This window comes from Panulirus ornatus, chromosome 30, assembly GCF_036320965.1.
Source record: "Panulirus ornatus isolate Po-2019 chromosome 30, ASM3632096v1, whole genome shotgun sequence".
NCBI lineage: Eukaryota > Metazoa > Arthropoda > Malacostraca > Decapoda > Palinuridae > Panulirus > Panulirus ornatus.
Window position 1 is genome coordinate 19039963 of NC_092253.1, and position 23246 is coordinate 19063208.

The 23246-nt window shown below is 39.9% G+C and overlaps 1 protein-coding gene across 4 annotated transcripts in view; it reads left to right on the forward strand.

Moving 5' to 3' along the window:
* The window catches only part of Taf7 (TATA-box binding protein associated factor 7), a 94304-nt gene that overhangs the window by 38283 nt on the left and 32775 nt on the right, over positions 1 to 23246 (forward strand). For 3 of the 4 annotated variants that reach the window (XM_071679854.1, XM_071679855.1, XM_071679853.1), the window contains exons 6-8: positions 2122 to 2269; positions 7056 to 7180; positions 16128 to 16278. In XM_071679854.1, the coding sequence (XP_071535955.1) occupies positions 2122 to 2269; positions 7056 to 7180; positions 16128 to 16278 (424 nt within the window). The remainder of the gene's footprint in view (positions 1 to 2121; positions 2270 to 7055; positions 7181 to 16127; positions 16279 to 23246) is intronic. The other variant, XM_071679856.1, reaches the window with a different exon arrangement.

Consider the following 23246-nt stretch of genomic DNA (forward strand, 5'->3'; position numbering starts at 1 on the left):
GCGCGAGAGGCGGCGACGGAGCAAAAAATTATATATATATATATATATAATGTTTTGGCTGGAGTGAAACTGGTGACTGAGTTTGGTAAAGTGTGTGAAAGAAGAAAGCTGAGAGTAAATGTGAATGAGAGTAAGGTTTTTAGGTACAGTATGGTTGAGGGACAAATCAATTGGGAGGTAAGTTTGAATGGAGAAAAACTAGGAAGTGAAGTGTTTTAGATATCTGGGAGTGGATTTGCCAGTGGATGGAACCATGGAAGTGGAAGTGAGTCACAGGGTAGGGGAGGGGGCAAAAGTTCTGGGAGCGTTGAAAAATGTGAGGAAGGCGAGAACATTATCTTGGAAAGCAAAAATGGGGATGTTTGAAGGAATAGTGGTTCCAACAGTGTTATATGGTTGCGAGGCATGGGCTATAGATAGAGTTGTGCAGAGGAAGGTGGATGTGTTGGAAACGAGATGTTTGAGGACAATATGTGGTGTGGAGTGGTTTGATCGAGTAAGTAATGAAAGGGTAAGAGAGATGTGTGGTAATAAAAAGAGTGTGGTTGAGAGAGCAGAAGAGGGTGTTTTGAAATGGTTTGGTCACATGGAGAGAATGAGTGAGGAAAGATTGACAGAGAGGATATGTGTGTCAGAGGTGGAGGGAACGAGGAGAAGTGGGAGACCAAATTGGAGGTGGAAAGATAGAGTGGAAAAGATTTTGAGTGATTGGGGCCTGAACGTGCAGGAGGGTGAAAGGCATGCAAAGGATAGAGTGAATTAGAACGATGTGGTCTATGGATTGAACCAGGGCATGTGAAGCGTCTGGGGTAAACCATGGAAAGTATTGTGTTGCCTGGATGTGGAAAGGGAGCTGTGGTTTCGGTGCAATATACATGACAGCTAGAGACTGAGTGCGAACGAATGTGGCCTTTGTTGTCTTCCTAGCGCTACCTCGCACGCATGCTGGGAGAGGGGGTTGTCATTTCATGTGTGGCGGGGTGGCGATGGCAATGAATAAAGGCAGCAAGTATGAATTATGTTCATGTATATGTCTGGGTATGTATATATATGTATATGTTGAAATGTATAGGTATGTATATGTGCTTGTGTGGACGTGTATGTATATACATGTGTATGTGGGTGGGTTGGGCCATTCTTTCGTCTGTTTCCTTGCGCTACCTCGCTGACGCGGGAGACAGCGACAAAGTATGATAGAATAGATAGATATATATATATATATATATATATATATATATATATATATATATATATATATATATATATCCCTGGGTATAGGGGAGAAAGAATACTTCCCATGTATTCCCTGCGTGTCGTAGAAGGCGACTAAAAGGGGAGGGAGCGGGTGGCTGGAAATCCTCCCCTCTCGTTTTTTTTTAATTTTCCAAAAGAAGGAACAGAGAAGGGGGCAGGTGAGGATTTTCCCTCTAAGGCCCAGTCCTCTGTTCTTAACGCTACCTCGCAAATGCGGGAAATGGCGAATCGTATGAAAAAAAAAAAAAAATATATATATATATATATATATATATATATATATATATATATATATATATATATATATATATATATGTATTATCCTTGGGGATAGGGGAAAAAGAATACTTCCCATGTATTCCCTTCATGCCATAGAAGGTGACTAAAAGGTAATTGGGTGGGAGGCTGGAAGTCCTTCCCTCCTATTTTTACTTTTCTTGCTTCACCCAGTGTCTTGCCTCATTATGTATCTTACCTAACCCTGTCTTTATCTTTCCCTGGTGCTTGACTCACTCAAGATGTGGCTTCCTCCTTTGTTTTGTCTCACCCATCATTTAAGGAAAGCAAACAGCAACAGCCGATTGGGTCCTTTTTAAACAGACTCTAGTTCAGGACTTGGTAAAGAGATCCATTAATATGATATCCACATAATCAGTAACTGCTCTCTTATCTAATTCATCTTGACGTGTCTTGGCACTATAATAATTTTGGTGTGTACAGAGAGAGAGATATACTGCATTTGCTTGTGATAGCTGACCTTTCTTTTGATGAGTAAGATCTTTGTGAGCCACTGTATTGGATTATTGGGGAATGCTTACAGTCTTTAGGTTGTTAGTTCATCTTAAGTATCATGTTCAAATCTTTTAGAACTTAGACCTGCCAGAAATAGAGAAGGAAGTAAAGCGGCTGTTGAGGACCGACAATGAGGCAACCAGTATTCGCTGGGAAGTGATCCGTGAAGAAGATGAGAAAAAGAATAATGCAGATACTAACTTGTCATCATCCAACCTTGATGGTGAGTGAGAAATGTATCTGATTGTATTTTCAAGATTTTGAAGACACATGGATTTATGTATAATGCCTCCTGGGTAATACTAAAAAGGTTCACTTTCCATTTTGAAAGCATGCATGAATTTCATAAGATTAAAGTTTTCATTTCTCTCCTCTGCAGTCTGTCATTTGCATGAGAGGTCTTATAAGATATTTTTTGGAAAAATTGTGGTTAGAACATGGGATGAGTCACAGAGGTCAGAAATCCAGGCTGTGGAAATGAGTTATTTGAGAGGAGCATGTGGTATGACTAGATAGAATGAAGTAAGATTGAGGGGGTGCATGAGAGATTTAATAAGGCAGGGAAAGCAAAGGGAATGAATTGTGTAGTGGTAGAATGGGTGAAACATAATACTTTGAGGTGGTGTGGGCATGTGGAGACAACTCAAGATGGGGAGTTTACAAGAAGAATGTATGATAATCATAGAGTAGAAGAGTACTGGAAGGAGAGAAATGGGGGAAGAAGGCATGGAAAGGTATATGCGAGAGAGGCATTAAGGACAGGGATAAGTGGAGATTCTTTTGCCATGGCCACCCCCTTGATGGGAGTTCTCAGAGGGAACAGCATCAGTGATATAGATAGGTAGATAGATAGGACCTTGTATCAATGCATTGAACCAGGGCATGTGAAGCATATGGGATAAACTATGGAAAGGTCTGTGGGGCCTGGACGTGGAGAGGGACCTGTGGTTTCGGTGCATTACACATGACAGCTAGAGGCTGGGAACAAATGTGGCCATTTTTGTATGTTCCTGGCACTGCCTCGCTGGAAGTGGGGATGCTATTTTGGGTGTGGTGGGGTGGTGACGGGAATGGATGAAGGTAGCAAGTATGGATATGTACATTTGTATATATGTATATGTCAGTGTTGAAATGTATAGGTTCATATATGTGCGTGTGTGGATGTTTATGTATATACATGTGTAGGTGGGTTGGTTGGGCCATTCCATCGTCTTTTCCTTGCGCTACCTTGCTATCGTAGGAGATGGCGGTTAAGTATAATAACATAAATAATTAATTATTCATTTTTTTATTATACTTTATCGTTTCTCCTGCGTTAGCAAGGTAGCGCAAGGAAACACAAAAGAATGGCCCAACCCACCCACACACACATGTATATACATACACGTCCACACACACACACACATATACATACCTATACATTTTAACGTATACATATATATATATATATATATATATATATATATATATATATATATATATATATTTTTTTTTTTTTTTTTGCCGCTGTCTCCCGCGTTTGCGAGGTAGCGCAAGGAAACAGACGAAAGAAATGGCCCAACCCACCCCCATACACGTATATACATACGTCCACACACGCAAATATACATACCTACACAGCTTACCATGGTTTATCCCAGACGCTTCACATGCCTTGATTCAATCCACTGACAGCACGTCAACCCCGGTATACCACATCGCTCCAATTCACTCTATTCCTTGCCCTCCTTTCACCCTCCTGCATGTTCAGGCCCCGATCACACAAAATCTTTTTCACTCCATCTTTCCACCTCCAGTTTGGTCTCCCTCTTCTCCTCGTTCCCTCCACCTCCGACACATATATCCTCTTGGTCAATCTTTCCTCACTCATTCTCTCCATGTGACCAAACCATTTCAAAACACCCTCTTCTGCTCTCTCAACCACGCTCTTTTTATTTCCACACATCTCTCTTACCCTTACGTTACTTACTCGATCAAACCACCTCACACCACACATTGTCCTCAAACATCTCATTTCCAGCACATCCATCCTCCTGCGCACAACTCTATCCATAGTCCACGCCTTGCAACCATACAACATTGTTGGAACCACTATTCCTTCAAACATACCCATTTTTGCTTTCCGAGATAATGTTCTCGACTTCCACACATTCTTCAAGGCTCCCAGAATTTTCGCCCCCTCCCCCACCCTATGATCCACTTCCGCTTCCATGTTTCCATCCGCTGCCAGATCCACTCCCAGATATCTAAAACACTTCACTTCCTCCAGTTTTTCTCCATTCAAACTCACCTCCCAATTGACTTGACCCTCAACCCTACTGTACCTAATAACCTTGCTCTTATTCACATTTACTCTTAACTTTCTTCTTTCACACACTTTACCAAACTCAGTCACCAGCTTCTGCAGTTTCTCACATGAATCAGCCACCAGCGCTGTATCATCAGCAAACAACAACTGACTCACTTCCCAAGCTCTCTCATCCCCAACAGACTTCATACTTGCCCCTCTTTCCAAAACTCTTGCATTCACCTCCCTAACAACCCCATCCATAAACAAATTAAACAACCATGGAGACATCACACACCCCTGCCGCAAACCTACATTCACTGAGAACCAATCACTTTCCTCTCTTCCTACACGTACACATGCCTTACATATACATGCATACATATATACATACATATATACATACACAGACATATACATATATACACATGGACATAATTCACTCTTGCTACCTGTATTCATTCCCGTCACCACCCTGCCACACAATAAACAGCATATATGTATATGAATGATATATATGTATATATGAATGCCCATACATGCACGTATACATACATATACATATCAACATATACATACACATATACAGACATATATGCACTAGTACATATTCATACTTGCTTGCCTTCATCTGTTCCTAGCGCTACCCCGCCCCACAGGAAACAGCATCACTACCCCCTGCTGCAGTGAGGTAGCTCCAGGAAAACAGACAAAAAAGGCCACATTCATTCACACTTATTCTTCATGAAACTTTGAAGAAAATGAGATCATCATGACAAATGAATATATTACCAGAGACTTTACACTTCTTGGAAATGCAAGTGGAAATGAACTCACTGGCCAAAGGGTTAAGGAATCTCTAATTGGATGAGATCAGTAAGAGGGGTTTTTGGCATTTAAAATACATCAGATACCGTTTTTTCAATAATACTTCATTTAAACTCTGATTTACCTTTTATCTGTAACTCTCTTCTTAGAATAGGATAGTCCAAAATGGGGTTTATTTGTCATGTTGGGTAGGGAATTTCTTTAGGCTTTCTTAGATTTTTTTCAAGTCCCTCTCCTTTTATTTGATTTTATTTTTAGATGCTCAGTGGGCTCTGTTGTAAGTTTTTGTGTGAGAAAAGTAAGTACAGAAGGCTGAAAACCATTTCTTTACTGAGCTTTCATTTTTTCATCCACCTTTCTCTTCATTCTCTTATTGGAAAACAATTCCTTGATGCCTGACAGTAACAGACACAAGACACAGACACCAGTAAATGCATTGATATGGATGGTTGCTTGATGCTACCTCACCTCTGTGCCTTAATATCTCAGGTTGGATGGATTTCTGTATATTCTTTGAGACTGGATTCACTTGATTTAGGGGACTGAGACAGTTTATAAACCCTTCTCTGCTTGAGCAAGTGCTTTCTTTCCCTCTCTCAGATGCTCATAGGGTTCTGTGTACAGTAGAGAAATTGCTTTTCATCCTTCAAAATGTAAATTTTTCATCCATGCCCTCCACTTATCTATTTTACCATAGCATTCTATTTCTCATTCCTTTTGTGATTTTAATTCTTCCTCTGATTTCATCACATTTCTTTGTCTTTCACTTAATTCCACACCAGTGTCTTAGAATTTTCATACCAGCTGCTTACTCTCTACCTTGTATTTTTGGTAGAGTTCACATTTCATTAAGATATTAGGTTGGATTAAATCTCTTTAACAGACTTTCCCTAACTGAGTTTCAGCACTAATAGCTTTTCTCACAAATCATCTTACTTACTACATATACTTATCTGGTATGCTCAAGAACATGTGCATCAGGCTTTTTGTTCTTGTCGGATTTCCTTTTTTCTACTTATCCAGACTCTTTCATGATTTCTTTCATATTAGCTGAGATGTCACAGGCAACTGAATGCCTTAATCAAGGCCATCTCATTATTGCTTGTACATATATATACCGTAGCCTAAGCCAGGTACCTATTTTGTCGACCAACCTTTAGGGGTAGGATGAACAACTGGGTTGACTCTGGCGTGACTGCTGCAAATAGGATTTTAACATATGTACTGTACCCTAGGCAGCCTGTGAATGCATCATGGTCAGTGACACTAACTGCTACACTTCAGAGCCCCATAGATATTGACAACATTCTTCCTTGTGCACCATTTTTGATACTAAAGTCAACCATAATATCTCTGCCGTGTAAGTGTACAGAGATCAGAAAGTGCAATGTAATGCTTCCTCATCTAATTCCAGCTTTACCTTTAACCATTCACTTAGTTTGCTATTACTTCTAACCCATTATCTGCTTTGTAAGAAACCCTTCCTTGCCTGTTGGAGCTCGTTTTCACTGCAACACATATTTCTGATTTGGTTTACACTCTTCTCCAGTCCACTTTGTTGATGAGTCTTTTCAAAATCAATGAATATTTTATGCACACCTCTTATTTTCCTTAGTGTTGAAAGAATGAATATGAATGTATTTTCACTATATGGAGCTGCTGATGAGGAATATCAAAGTGTGTTTTATTCTTCAAAAATAAGTGGTTCAAGAAAGGTGAGCCCCAATAATGATACATATATATATATATATATATATATATATATATATATATATATATATATATATATATATAGGTCCAAGAGAGACAGAGTTAATAGTTTTATCAGGTATTGATATAGTATATAGGAACATCATGCACTAATTATGAAAATATTGCATTTTTCTCTTTTTAGAACAACTGTTTGGAGAAGTGCTAAGTTCATCTGATGATGAGGTTGGACCCACAATAAACATTGTAGATGAAGATGATGACTCCCGTCTTTCAGTTGATGACAGTCGATTCTCTGAAACTTACTTAGTAAGTGGCTCATTTAAAAGTTGTATATGCTTTACTTATTTTTTGTCTTTTTTGGAAGTGAGCTGAAGGTAGGATGTTATCATATCCTATCCAGATACTGCTTGGGCTCTAAATCAAGGAATGAGCTAAAAGTACTCTTGTATGATGCCCTACTGAAGCACTTCATGATTACTCATTTTGCACACCAAACTGCACCCTTAGGTGCATCTCGTTTATTTACTCTTCCACATCCTGTCATTAGATCCCTTCATGATGCATGGTCATCACTTGTTCCCTTTGTTTTCCATCTGAATACTCCCCCACTTCTTGCCTCAGGTATGCTGTCATGGATTATTTCCTAGCATTCTTTCAAATGTTATTTATTTGTTTATTTATTTATTATGCTTTGTTGCTGTCTCCCGTGTTAGTGAAGTAGCGCGAGGAAACAGATGAAAGAATGGCCCAACCCACCCACATACACATGTATATACATACATGTCTACACACGCACATATACATACCTATACATTTCAGTTTATACATATATAAACATACACAGACATATACATATATACACATGTGCATAATTCATACTTGCTGCCTTTATTCATTCTTGTCGCCACCCCACCACACATGAAAAGACAACCCCCTCCCCTGCATGCGCAAGAGGTAGTGTTAGGAAAAGACAACAAAGGCCACATTTGTTTACACTCAGTCTCTAGCTGTCTTGTATAATGCACCGAAACCATTACTCCCTTTTCCACATCCAGGCCCCACAAAACTTTCCATAGTTTACCCCAGACGCTTCACATGCCTTGGTTCAGTCCATTGACAGCACGTCGACCCCGGTATAACACATCGCTCCAATTCACTCTATTCCTTGCACGCCTTTCACCCTCCTGCATGTTCAGGCCCCGATCACTCAAAATCTTTTTCACTCCATCTTTCTACCTCCAATTTGGTTTCCCACTTCTCATTCCCTCCACCTCTGACACATATATCCTCTTTGTCAATCTTTCCTCACTCATTCTCTCCATGTGACCGAATCATTTTAAAACACCCTCTTCTGCTCTCTCAACCACACTCATTTTATTACCACACATCTCTCTTACCCTTTCATTACTTAATCAAACGACCTCACACCACATAATGTCCTCAAACATCTCATTTCCAACACATCCACCCTCCTCCGCACAATTCTATCTATAGCCCACTCCTCACAACCATATAACATTGTTGGAACCACTATTCCTTCAAACATACCCATTTTTGCTTTCCGAGATAATGTTCTCACCTTTCACACATTTTTCAATGCTCCCAGAGCTTTCGCCCCCTCCACCACCCAGTGACTTACTTCCGCTTCCATGGTTCCATCTGCTGCCAAATCCACTCCCAGATATCTAAAGCACTTCATTTCCCCCAGTTTTTCTCCATTCAAACTTACCTCCCAATTGACTTGTCCTTCAACCCCACTGTACCTAATAACCTTGCTCTTATTCACATTTACTCTCAGTCTTCTTCTTTCACACACTACCAAACTCAGTCACCAGCTCCTGCAGTTTCTTGCCCGAATCAGCCACCAGCGCTGTATCATCAGCAAACAACAACTGACTCATTTCCCAAGCTCTCATCCAAAACAGACTGCATACCATTATTAATAACTTTGATTAAACTTGCTGTTATTATTGTACTGTTTCATCCACTAATATTATTTTTCTAGTTTTAATTGGAAGAAGTGAAGTGTTTTAGATATCTGGGAGTGGACTTAGCAGTGAATGGAACGATGGAAGTGGAAGTGAGTCATAGGGTGGAGGAGGGGGCAAGGTTCTGGGAGTGATGAAGAATGTGTGGAAGGAGAAAACGTTATCCTGGAGAGCAAAAATGGGTATATTCAAAGGAATGGTAGTACCAACAATATTATATGGTTGTAAGGCATGGGCTATACATAGGGTTGTATGGAGGAGGGCGGATGTGTTAGAAATGAAATGTTTGAGGACAATATGTGGTGTGAGGTGGTTTAATTCAAGTAAGTAATGAAAGGGTAAGAGAGATGTGTGGTAATAAAAAGAGAGTAGTTGAGAGAGCAGAAGAGGGTGTGTTGAAATGATTTGGACATATGGAGAGAATGAGTGAGGAAAGGTTGACAAAGAGGATATATGTGTCAGAGGTGAAGGAAACAAAGAGATGCAGGAGACCTAATTGGAGGTGGAAGTGAAAAAGATTTTGAGCAATTGGGGCTTGAACATACAGGAGGGTGAGAGGCATGCAAGGAATAGAGTGAATTGGAACAATGTGGTATACAGGGGTCGATGTGCTGTCATTGGACTGAACCAGGGCATGTGAAGCATCTGGGGTAAACCATGGAAAGGTCTGTTGGGCCTGGTTGTGGATAGAGAGCTGTGGTTTCTATGCATTACACATGACAGCTAGAGACTGAGTGTGAACGAATGAGGCCTTTTTTGTCTGCTTTTCTGCCTTACCTTGCTGAAGCAGGGGGTAGCGATGTTATTCCCTATGGGATGGGGTAGCAACAGATATAAATGAAGGCAAGCAAGTATGAATATGTACATGTGTATATGTATATGTCTCTGTATGTGTATGTATATGTATGTATAAGTTGATATGTATATGTATGTACATGTGCATGTTTAGGCGTTTATGTATATTTATGTGTATATGAGTGGATGGGCCATTCTTCGTCTGCTTCCTGGTGCTACCTCGTTGACACAGGAAACAGTGATTAAGTATTACAAGAAATTAGAAATAAGTAGAACTAAGTATGTATGCTAATAATGATGTTGATGGCAAGTTAGGATGTAATTTACAGCTTGTGCTTGAGGTCTGAATTATACGTTATTCATTGACGACACACCTCCCATTCCTTCCCCCTTTGATTAGTACACAGGCACACCCTCAAGCATAGGCCATATCCTTCCTCCCATCTGCAGAGGCAAATGTCTTCAATTCGAGGGTGACTTTGCACTTATTGGGTTTTTTCTTTTCTTTATGTTCAAGGGTTGTCACAAACAGTCATGAAAGGGAAATAGAAAAGACAAGGGAAAGTATTTATTAATTTTGGAGGTAGTAAAAAAACCCATCTTTTAGAATGAGCCAGGTCATAGTAATTGGGAAAAACATGAAAAGATAGAGTTTTAAAGTTTCAACATGTAGGGAAAGAAGCAGTTATTAAAACAACCCTCTGTTAAGTTGCTGATGGCCTCACAATAATCATATAACGTAGCAGCTTGCCAAGTATTGCATGGTCTAGCTAGTAGTGGGGACACTTGTTTAAATGTTTATGGATGGGGTGGTTAGGAAGGTAAATGCAAGAGTTTTTGAGGGAGGGTGAGTATGCAGTCTGTTGGGGGTGAGAGGGCCTGGGAAAAGAGTCAATTGTTGTTCGCCAATGATGCAGCACTGGTGGCTAATTCAAGTGAGAACCTGCAGAAGTTGGTGACTGAGTTTGGAAAAGTGTGTGAAAGGAGAGAGTTGAGAGTGAATGTCATTAAGATCAAGGTTATTAGGTTCAGAAGGGTTAAGGGACAAGATGAATGGGATGTAACTTTAGATGGAGAAAAATTGGAGGAAGTGAAGTGTTTTAGATATTTGGGAGTGGACTCAGCAGTGAATGGAACCATGGAAGCAGAAGTGACTCACAGGGTGGGGTAGGGGTGAAGGTTTTAGGAGCGATGAAGAATGTGTGAAAAGAGAACGTTATCTCAGAGGGCAAAAATGGGTATGTTTGAAGGAATAGTAGTTCCACTCTTATATGCTTGCAAGGCATAGGCTATAGATAGAGAAACTGCAGAAGTTGGTGACTGAGTTTGGAAAAGTGTGTGAAAGGAGAAAGTTGAGAGTGTGAATAAGAACAAGGTTATTAAGTTCAGCAGGGTTGAGGGACAAGTTTGGATGTAAGTTTTGAATGGAGAAAAATTGAAATGTTTTAGATATCTGGGAGTGGACTTAGCAGTGAATGGAACCATGGAAGCAGAAGTGACTCACAGTGTGGGGTAGGGGCGAAGATTTTAGGAGCGATGAAGAATGTGTGAAAAGAGAGAATGTTATCTCAGAGGGCAAAAATGGGTATGTTTGAAGGAATAGTAGTTCCACTCTTATATGCTTGCAAGGCATAGGCTATAGATAGAGAAACTGCAGAAGTTGGTGACTGAGTTTGGAAAAGTGTGTGAAAGGAGAAAGTTGAGAGTGTGAATAAGAACAAGGTTATTAAGTTCAGCAGGGTTGAGGGACAAGTTTGGATGTAAGTTTGAATTGAGAAAAATTGAAATGTTTTAGATATCTGGGAGTGGACTTAGCAGTGAATGGAACCATGGAAGCAGAAGTGAGTCACAGTGTGGGGTAGGGGCGAAGATTTTAGGAGTGATGAAGAATGTGTGAAAAGAGAGAATGTTATCTCAGAGAGCAAAAATGGGTATGTTTGAAGGAATAGTAGTTCCAATATTATATGGTTGCAAGGCATAGGCTATAGATAGGGTTCTATGGAGGAGGGTGAATGTGTTGGGAATGAAATGTTTGAGAACAATATGTAGTGTGAGGTGGTTTGATCGAGTAAATTATGAAAGGATGAGAGAGATGTGTGGTAATAAAAAGAGTGTGGTGGAGAGAGCAGAAGAGGGTGTGTTGAAATGGTTTGGACATATTGAGAGAATGAGTGAGGAAAGGCTGACAAAGAGGATATATGTGTCACTCATTCGTTCCATATGTCCAAACCATTTCAACACCCTCTTCTGCTCTCTCAAACCACACTCTTTTCATTACCACATATCTCTCTTACCCTTTCATTACTCACTTGATCAAACTGCCTCAAACCACATATTGTCCTCAAGCATTTCATTTCCAACACATCCACCCTCCTCTGTACAATCCTATCTATAGCCCATGTCTTGCAACCATATGATATTGTTAGAACCACTGTTCCTTCATACATACCCATTTTTGCGCTCTGAGATAATGAATGTTCTCTCTCTCCACACATTGTTCATCGCTTTCAGAACCTTCGCCCCCTCCCCATCCTATGACTCACTTCCACTTTCGTGGTTCCATTCACTGCCAAGTCCACTCCCAGATATCTAGAACACTTCACTTCCTCCAATTTTTCTCCATTCAAACTTACACCCTAACTTGTCCCTCAACCCTACTGAACCTAATAACCTTGCTCTTATTCACATTTACTCTCAACTTTCTCCTTTCATACACTTTTTCAAACTCAGTTACCAACTTCTGCAGTTTCTCATTGGAACCATCCACCAGTGCTGTATCATCGGCAAACAACAGTTGACTCACTTCCCGGGCCCTCTCATCCCAACAGACTGCATACTCGCCCCTCTCCCCAAATATATCAAGCATATCTGCCCACTGTTTAGCACATATGATGAAATTTTATCAGGCCCATGAGCCTTTTATGGGTCAAGTCCTTCTGATGTTCTGTTAATATCTTCTCTAGAAAGCTTAATGATTTCCAAAACCTCTTCCCCATTCTATTTCACTGTTATTGGGGCTACAGTGTCCTCCACTGTGAAAACACTTTTGAACTTGCTATCCAGTTCCTCACGTGTCTTTATATTATCCTTGACAATATTTCCCTCTGAATCTCTTCGCCTGATTAGCTGCTCCTTAAGTGACAACCGTCATCTGTAAATATATGGGATAGTTTTAGATTTTTAGCTGCCTTGTCCACAATATTCATTTCAAAGTTTCTTTGTTTCTCTTATCTTATTCTGCTATACTCATTCCATGCTCTCTTTTACCCTGCCAATACTAGCTGGGTAGGGTGCCATCTGTAGCTTCACCTTTGTATGTCTTGAAGCTCCTTTGCTTTGTAACATCTTTTATTAAACCATTCCATGCTCTTTCTTACCATTCTCTCTGTATTAGAGGCTTGAAGTACCCTTACCTTTACTCCCTTACTCTAGATTTCGTTGAACCTCTCAATACTTCACCCTGGTTCCTGGCTACTGAGTTCCATTTCCCATTATGTTATCATTGAAAATATTCAGGTTTGTGTTGTTTTCATGATTAAAACTCCTTTTTATTTTCTGTCTCACCTCTGCTCTTTTAATGTCCTTCTTTACCATTATTCAAACTTAAGCATTAATTTATCTCTTCTCCCAACTGGTTTATTGTCTATATTGTTCTCAATAACCATGCTTGTATGAGTGAAGATAAGGTTTAGTAATGATGATGCATCATTCCTTCTCATCCTAGTGTGATCCATGATGTGCTGGTGCAGGAAATTTCCCAATCTTTACTCAAAAACTTGTATCTGCATGACTCTCTATCGCCATGAGAATCCATATATCCCCCATTCCTTATCTTTATAATTGAAATCACCCATTATCAGTACTTTACTATCTCTAAGTTGTGAATGTTTTACTGATTTGTGTACCATCCTGTTTTTTCCTTTCTTGTTATCTTAGCATATTTGTTCTGGTTCATTGCAATTCTTTGGAGGATTATATTCAAGTAACACCACTGTGTTCTTCTTCCCTACATTTACTATTCCCATTATGTATTTTATGAATTGGCCACCCTCTACTATTTCTTGAAACTTCAGGCCCTTTTTATGAAGAGGGCTGACCCTCCCCTTATTTACCTTTCCTTTTCTTTCTTGCTATCATGTACCCCTCTGGGCAAAACAAGTTAGAGCTTATCTCTTTTGTAAGCTCATTTTCCATGACTCCAGTAAAATCAGGTGCACTTTCCCTCACATGATCCTTGAATTCCAGTTCTTTACCACTGACGATTAATCCATCCACATTTGATACATTACTTTCAGTCTGACATTACCATCTCGTAACACTCCTGCCCTATCTGCAGTTCTTGCAGGGCTGCTCCGAAACTTCAGGCCCTTTTTATGAAGAGGGCTGACCCTCCCCTTATTTACCTTTCCTTTTCTTTCTTGCTATCATGTACCCCTCTGGGCAAAACAAGTTAGAGCTTATCTCTTTTGTAAGCTCATTTTCCATGACTCCAGTAAAATCAGGTGCACTTTCCCTCACATGATCCTTGAATTCCAGTTCTTTACCACTGACGATTAATCCATCCACATTTGATACATTACTTTCAGTCTGACATTACCATCTCGTAACACTCCTGCCCTATCTGCAGTTCTTGCAGGGCTGCTCCATCCTCTTGCTATGTGTGGCATGCCCAGTTTTTTCTTCAGACTGTACTCTTTTCTTTTCTCCTTCTTTTCAGTCTAATACTCCCACCCTGTATGCATTTCTTGCAAGGCTGCTCCATCCTCTTGCCATATGTAGCATCTCCAGTTTTTGCCTTTTGACAGTACTCTTTTCTCCCTCTCTTCCTTAGATCCATCCCACATGAATATCCCATTGAATTCCACCATGCCCTGAAGATTCTTAGCTTTTCCAAGTACTTCCTGGCAATATGACTCCAAATTAAATGTAAACCATAACTGGTTGCTCCCTTACATCTTGGTTATAACCTCTTATTCTTCTCCTTTCCTTTATCACAGAAGTCACTTCTGGCAGTCCCATAGCCTTCAGCACTCTTTTAACATGCACTACCTCTGCCTTTTCCCTTTCTCCCTTATCTGATGTATGATCATCTTTCAGTCCAAAAATAATCAGATTTATGTCTCAACCTCTTGCTTTACTAATCTTTCTGCTTTCGGTGCTGCCCATTTTTAAGCTAGATATCACTGTGTGATAGTGTCCACCTCTGTTTCCAACTTTCTTTATTATCTCTCTTTTGACTGGCAAGCACTGTCCTGTATTCTCTGTACTTTTCTAGACCTGCCATCAACTAGCCTATATTCATCCATGAGTACTTCCTCACTGACAGAGTGTATTACTTTTTCAACCTTTTTGCTCAATTTTCTGTGTACCTCTGTTTGTGCATACTCAGGTCCATGTTCCTCTCCCTCATGATTAACACTCTGTTGATGTGCTACTAGATTTGCACCTAATCCTCTCTGTCCTCTACTTTCATCAGTCTGTGCGTGTGTTTTTGTCCTTTTTTCTTCCTGATCAGCTTTTGATATTATTCCGGTAGATTCCTTGTGCACTTATGTGCTTTTCTCTATTTGAAAGTCTCTTGGTAATGCTTTTGCAATTTCCAATATTGTTATAAAATTTTTCCTTTGATTGCACATCCTGTATTACATCTGACTATGCCTTATTATTGGCTTTGTCTTCTTTCTGATTTGTTATCACCCAGACTCCATCCCCTAAATTGTGCTTCTGTTTTCATGGCTCCCTTAATGGTCTTTGAACTGCTTCTTCAATTTACTTAACTCTATCCCTACTTACTCTGTCCTATAATTGTGTTCCTTTACAAGTTTCCACATTATCTACACTTTTGGTCTTTTGTTTTCATGTCTAGTCTTTTTTTTCGCTTTTATCTCTAGTTTTCTTATTGCTGACCTTGTTTTGACTGACTGGTTGTGGGATATTCCCTTATCTAAGTCCATACTGTTATTTTCTGGTTCACCCGGAGATAGAGGTCCTTGAATCATCTCCAACTCTTCTGATGCTTACCATCTATGAATGAAGCCCACACTGCGTTTTCTGAAACCGATGTCAAAAAGTGAAATGTTCATTGGTGAAACCATACATAATGCATAGCAAAGGAAAGGTTTATTGGAATTGTGATGCTGGTCCTGGGGAATAAATAATGAGAAACTTTATTAAGAGTTAGGCTTGAGGAAGGAATATATGAAAAGTTATTTGATATAGTATGAAAAAATTCTTGAACTAGACGTACTTTGTTACAAATGAATTTATTTTCTTAAAATATGAATTATTTTGCTTTCCTGAGAAATGTTAGAACTGATTTACTTTAGAAAGTTTGAATCATTTAGTTACCCCATTGTATAGTAAGGTACTAAAGGACACAGACAGATCAGTAGCATAGAAATGGCACAGTAAAGATTGCATCTTATAGGTCTTGAATGATAAACCACATCTGTTACATTATGTTTAATCAGCAGAATGAAACAGGCAACAGTCCACAGGGTAAAGCCTCTGCCACTGCTCCACTTGTCACAGACTTCTCAGGCATGTTCCGTAATGAAGGAGACTCTTCATTTACTTCCAAGCCCCAGACACCTTCACCATCAAAGGTTACCACCAGTAAAGGTAAGAAAAACTCATTTGTATTAAAAAGATTAATTTTTTCATAAGTTCAACTTTATTATGCTTTGTTACAATTTGGTTATAATTAGAAAAAAAATAATGGTAGAACAAATTTCTTTGATGGTATGCAATTAGTAAGGTTTTTCAGTATGAAATACAATACCATTTTAGAAAAATGAATGTGTCATTTTTATCATACTTGCTGTAGTCGAGAAGTGAAATAGATTTGTTTGTCCAGCATTATTTTTGTCATCATTATCAATGCCTTTCTATAGCTATGACAGATTTTTACAATAAAGCAATTATGATACTGTTTCAAAGAAGACTTACATAATGGATCTTCTTTATATTGACTGAGTTCACTATAGTTGGATTCACTGGTAAATACTTATTTCTAACCGCCAAAAATTTGATGCATCGACGTTATGATTTGGACTTGGATGACTGAGCATAAATATTATGCCACAATGAATTTTGATAGGTGTAACCAGCCAGTTCACATGTGCTCAGTGTGAGAGATTGCTTACTACATTCCATTTCATGAAGAGGAATGCTTTCAAACTAAAAGCTTTGTAAATCAGTTGAGCTCACTCTTTATGATAATATTGAGAATGAGGAATCTATATTATTTATTATACTTTGTCGCTGTCTCCCGCGTTTGCGAGGTAGCGCAAGGAAACAGACGAAAGAAATGGCCCAACCCCCCCCCATACACATGTATATACATACGTCCACACACGCAAATTACATACCTACACAGCTTTCCATGGTTTACCCCAGACGCTTCACATGCCTTGATTCAATCCACTGACAGCACGTCAACCCCGGTATACCACATCGCTCCAATTCACTCTATTCCTTGCCCTCCTTTCACCCTCCTGCATGTTCAGGCCCCGATCACACAAAATCTTTTTCACTCCATCTTTCCACCTCCAATTTGGTCTCCCTCTTCTCCTCGTTCCCTCCACCTCCGACACATATATCCTCTTGGTCAATCTTTCCTCACTCATTCTATCTATGTGACCAAACCACTTCAAAACACCCTCTTCTGCTCTCTCAACCACGCTCTTTTTATTTCCACACATCTCTCTTACCCTTACGTTACTCACTCGATCAAACCACCTCACACCACACATTGTCCTCAAACATCTCATTTCCAGCACATCCATCCTCCTGCGCACAACTCTATCTATAGCCCACGCCTCGCAACCATACAACATTGTTGGAACCACTATTCCTTCAAACATACCCATTTTTGCTTTCCGAGATAATGTTCTCGATTTCCACACATTCTTCAAGGCCCCCAGAATTTTCGCCCCCTCCCCCACCCTATGATCCACTTCCGCTTCCATGGTTCCATCCGCTGCCAGATCCACTCCCAGATATCTAAAACACTTCACTTCCTCCAGTTTTTCTCCATTCAAACTCACCTCCCAATTGACTTGACCCTCAACCCTACTGTACCTAATAACCTTGCTCTTATTCACATTTACTCTTAACTTTCTTCTTTCACACACTTTACCAAACTCAGTCACCAGCTTCTGCAGTTTCTCACATGAATCAGCCACCAGCGCTGTATCATCAGCGAACAACAACTGACTCACTTCCCAAGCTCTCTCATCCCCAACAGACTTCATACTTGCCCCTCTTTCCAAAACTCTTGCATTTACCTCCCTAACAACCCCATCCATAAACAAATTAAACAACCATGGAGACATCACACACCCCTGCCGCAAACCTACATTCACTGAGAACCAATCACTTTCCTCTCTTCCTACACGTACACATGCCTTACATCCTCGATAAAAACTTTTCACTACTTCTAACAACTTTCCTCCCACACCATATATTCTTAATACCTTCCACAGAGCATCTCTATCAACTCTATCATATGCCTTCTCCAGATCTATAAATGCTACATACAAATCCATTTGCTTTTCTAAGTATTTCTCACATACATTCTTCAAAGCAAACACCTGATCCACACATCCTCTACCACTTCTGAAACCACACTGCTCTTCCCCAATCTGATGCTCTGTACATGCCTTCACCCTCTCAATCAATACCCTCCCATATAATTTACCAGGAATACTCAACAAACTTATACCTCTGTAATTTGAGCACTCACTCTTATCCCCTTTGCCTCTGTACAATGGCACTATGCACGCATTCCGCCAATCCTCAGGCACCTCACCATGAGTCATACATACATTAAATAACCTTACCAACCAGTCAACAATACAGTCACCCCCTTTTTTAATAAATTCCACTGCAATACCATCCAAACCTGCTGCCTTGCCGGCTTTCATCTTCTGCAAAGCTTTCCCTACCTCTTCTCTGTTTACCAAATCATTTTCCCTAACCCTCTCACTTTGCACACCACCTCGACCAAAACACCCTATATCTGCCACTCTATCATCAAACACATTCAACAAACCTTCAAAATACTCACTCCATCTCCTTCTCACATCACCACTACTTGTTATCACCTCCCCATTTGCGCCCTTCACTGAAGTTCCCATTTGCTCCCTTGTCTTACGCACTTTATTTACCTCTTTCCAGAACATCTTTTTATTCTCCCTAAAATTTAATGATACTCTCTCACCCCAACTCTCATTTGCCCTTTTTTTCACCTCTTGCACCTTTCTCTTGACCTCCTGTCTCTTTCTTTTATACATCTCCCACTCAATTGCATTTTTTCCCTGCAAAAATCGTCCAAATGCCTCTCTCTTCTCTTTCACTAATACTCTTACTTCTTCATCCCACCACTCACTACCCTTTCTAATCAACCCACCTCCCACTCTTCTCATGCCACAAGTATCTTTTGCGCATTCCATCACTGATTCCCTAAATACATCCCATTCCTCCCCCACTCCCCTTACTTCCATTGTTCTCACCTTTTTCCATTCTGTACTCAGTCTCTCCTGGTACTTCCTCACACAGGTCTCCTTCCCAAGCTCACTTACTCTCACCACCCTCTTCACCCCAACATTCACTCTTCTTTTCTGAAAACCCATACAAATCTTCACCTTAGCCTCCACAAGATAATGATCAGACATCCCTCCAGTTGCACCTCTCAGCACATTAACATCCAAAAGTCTCTCTTTCGCACGCTTGTCAATTAACATGTAATCCAATAACGCTCTCTGGCCATCTCTCCTACTTACATACGTATACTTATGTATATCTCGCTTTTTAAACCAGGTATTCCCAATCATCAGTCCTTTTTCAGCACATAAATCTACAAGCTCTTCACCATTTCCATTTACAACACTGAACACCCCATGTATACCAATTATTCCCTCAACTGCCACATTACTCACCTTTGCATTCAAATCACCCATCACTATAACCCGGTCTCGTGCATCAAAACCACTAACACACTCATTCAGCTGCTCCCAAAACACTTGCCTCTCATGATCTTTCTTCTCATGCCCAGGAAAGATCATGAGAGGCAAGTTTTTTGGGTGCAGCTGAATGAGCTCACTCTTTATGATAATATTGAGAATGAGGAATCTATTTATGGAAAAACTTTAAAAATGTTGGCTATTTTGATGGAAGAACAAAATCAAAAGTTGGTGGTTCTGAGTTCAGAAAATGATGCCGGAATTTGGTGCTAGTGTGTTCTTTAACAAATTTAAAATTCAACAGTCAGAACAGAACAACCGTAAAAGTGCTAAAATAAGCCAGGATATGCAAGAAATTACTGTTTATTTATTTTTTTATTACATTTTATTGCTCTCTCCTGTGTTAGCGAGGTAGCGCAAGGAAACAGATGAAAGAATGGCCCAAACCCACCCACATACACGTGTATATACACAAACGCCCACACATGCACATATACATACCTATACATTTCAACGTATTCATACATATACATACACAGACATATACATATATGCACATGTACATATTCTTACATGCTTCCTTCCTCCATGCATGCCGCCACCCCACCACACATGAAATAGCACCACATATTGTCCTCATATATTTCATTTCCAACATATCCACCCTCCTCCACACAGTTCTATCTATAGCCCATGCCTCACAACCATATAACATTGTTGGAACCACTATTCCTCAGAACATACTCATTTTTGCTCTCCGAGATAACGTTTTCGCCTTCCACACATTCTTCAATGCTCTCAGAGCCTTCACCCTCTCCACCACCCTGTGGCTCACTTCCGCTTTCATGGTTCCATCCACTGCTAAATCCACTCCCAGATATCTAAAACACTTCACTTCCTCCAGTTTTTCTCCACTCAAACTTACCTCCCAATTTACTTGTCCCTCAACCCTACTGAACCTGATAACCATGCTTTTATTTACATGTACTCCAGCTTTCTTCTTTCACACACTTTACCAAACTCAGTCACCAACTTCTGCAGTTTCCTGCCTGAATCGGCCACCAGCGCTGTATCGTCAGCGAATAACAACTGACTCACTTCCCAAGCCCTCTCATCCACAACAGACTGCATACCCCTCTCTCCAAAACTCTTGCATTCACCTCCCAAACAACTCCATCCATAAACAAACCGGCATACACTGGGAACCAATCACTTTCCTCCCTTCCTACTCGTACACATGCCTTACATCCTCGATAAAAACTTTTCACTGCCTCTAGCAATTTAACTCCCATACCATATACTCTTAATACCATCCACAAAGCATTTCTATCAACCCTTTCATATGCCTTCTCCAGATCCATAGATGCTACATAGAAATCCATCTGTTTTTCTAAGTATTTCTCACATACATTCTCAAATCAAACACCTGATCACACATCCTCTACCACTTCTGAAACACACTGCTATTCCCCAATCTTATGTTCTGTACATACATTTACCCCTCTCAATCAGTACCCCTCCCATATAGTTTCCCTGGAATACTCAACAAACTTATACCTCTGTAATTTGAACACTCACCTTTATCCTCTTTGCCTTTGTACAATGGCACTATGCATGCATTTTGCCAATCTTCAGGCACTTCACCATGAACCATACATACATTGAACACCCTTACCAACCAATCAACAACACAGTCACCCCCTTTTTTGATAAATTCCGCTGCAATACCATCCAAACCCGCCACCTTGCTGGCTTTCATCTTCTGCAAAGCTTTCACTACCTCTTCTCTGTATATCAAACCATTCTCCCTGACCCTCTCACTTCGCACACCAAATATAAGACATTTTGGAGATGGAATTACAAACTTAATGTTAGTAATGATCCACAGTGATATGACATAGTAAAAGAAATTTTCATAACTCAGAGAAAATGATAATGTATTCCCAAACTTTCATTTAATTCTCAAGACCTCTTCATGGGGAATGACATGAGCGATACAAAGAGCCGTAGAAACGAAACAATGTGAGGAAAAAGGCTCCTTACCTGACTCAGTAACATCTAAAGAGCAAGATTTTACATCTGACCTATCCTTACTTGAGGAATGAAGCCTCTGACTTAACCTTATGTGTGGGTTAGCATTACCGTAATGATTTATATTTTGTGATATTTTCTTTTAAAGTAACTTATGAATTTTTTTTTCTTGTATGTCCTTATTGACTTAGGCACTTTTGTGGGAGAATTTGTCCTTATGATTGTGTAATTCTTACCTAGCTTTTAGGTAATGGTTTTGTTGTGTGTTTGCTCTAGCGATGCTTGATATCGGTAGAATTGGTGGTTGCATTTTAGAACCCATATTATTTTGATAATGTATAGTATGTAATATAAACTCTGAAATGTAACTTTCATTTGTGATATTAATTTTTTTCTGAGTTGATATTAGCACTTTTGGGAATTTTATCACTTTTGTATTGAAGTTCTTACCTAGTTGTATGCTAATCTTTTTGTGGAGTCTTTCTTTAACGGTGCTTGGTGCTGCTACAGTGATGGTCATTATTGTAGAACCCAAATTACCTTAATAATTTATTGAAAGTTACTTTGAGCGTTTATAGTCTGAACATGCAGGTAAGTGTGATGCATGCAAAGGATTGATCAAATTGGAGGAATGTGGTTCACAGGAGGCAATACGGATAGGGAGCTATGGTTTTGGTGCATTACACATGAAATCTAGAGAGTGGATGTGAGCAAAGGAGGCCATTCTTCATCTGTTCCAGAAAAATAAGTGCAATCTTCATATCTCAAAAAAAAAAAAAAAAATTAATGTCATACCACTCTTTCATCCATTTTTCAAAACTCCTTTGATGAAATGATACAGTAATGCACTAGCATTACTAAGATGGGAGGGAGATGACATCTTGGAATTTATAGTAATTGATAGAAATGACATAGTCAGGCTATTGAAACAACTTGGCTCATATAAAACCTATGTTCCTGATGAGGACTCCCAATATTTGCTGAAATAGTGTGAAGAAGCTCTTGTGAGAACACCAGAAATATTGTTTTGTAAGTCATTAGTGGAACGGGTAGTTCCACAGGCGTGGAAGAAAGACGGTGTTGTGTCTGTCTTTGAGAGGAGAGGAGAGAGAGTGAGAGAGGGGTGATACTTGATAACAAAAAGCCCTCAAGTTTGTAAATCAACTGGAACATATTAAGAGGGGTTGTTGTTGTTGTTGATGGATCAGCCTTCCCCCATTCTCCATCAACAGCAGTGCCCTTTAAGGTTCTGTCCTGCTCCCTACACTTTTTCTCCTTTTTATCAACATTAGCATTAGGTAGAAGTAGACAGTTGGTACAGTAGGTAGGAGCCTCTGCAAACACTGTGCTAGAGTTGCTCTCTGCCAGAGATACCTGTTAAGTGTGAGGCACAAAAGACTAAGAATTGGCAATGGAATTCTCTAGTTATAGGGATACTATTGTCATGGTCACCCCCTTGTGGGTGTTCCAGTTGGAACAGGTGTCAGAGCTATAGACAGATTTACTCTTGCACAGATAACCTAGTGCACTCTACTCTGGCAACTCAACACTGCATTCCTCCAAATCCTTCCATTCTGCTGCTTCTTCTCTCAT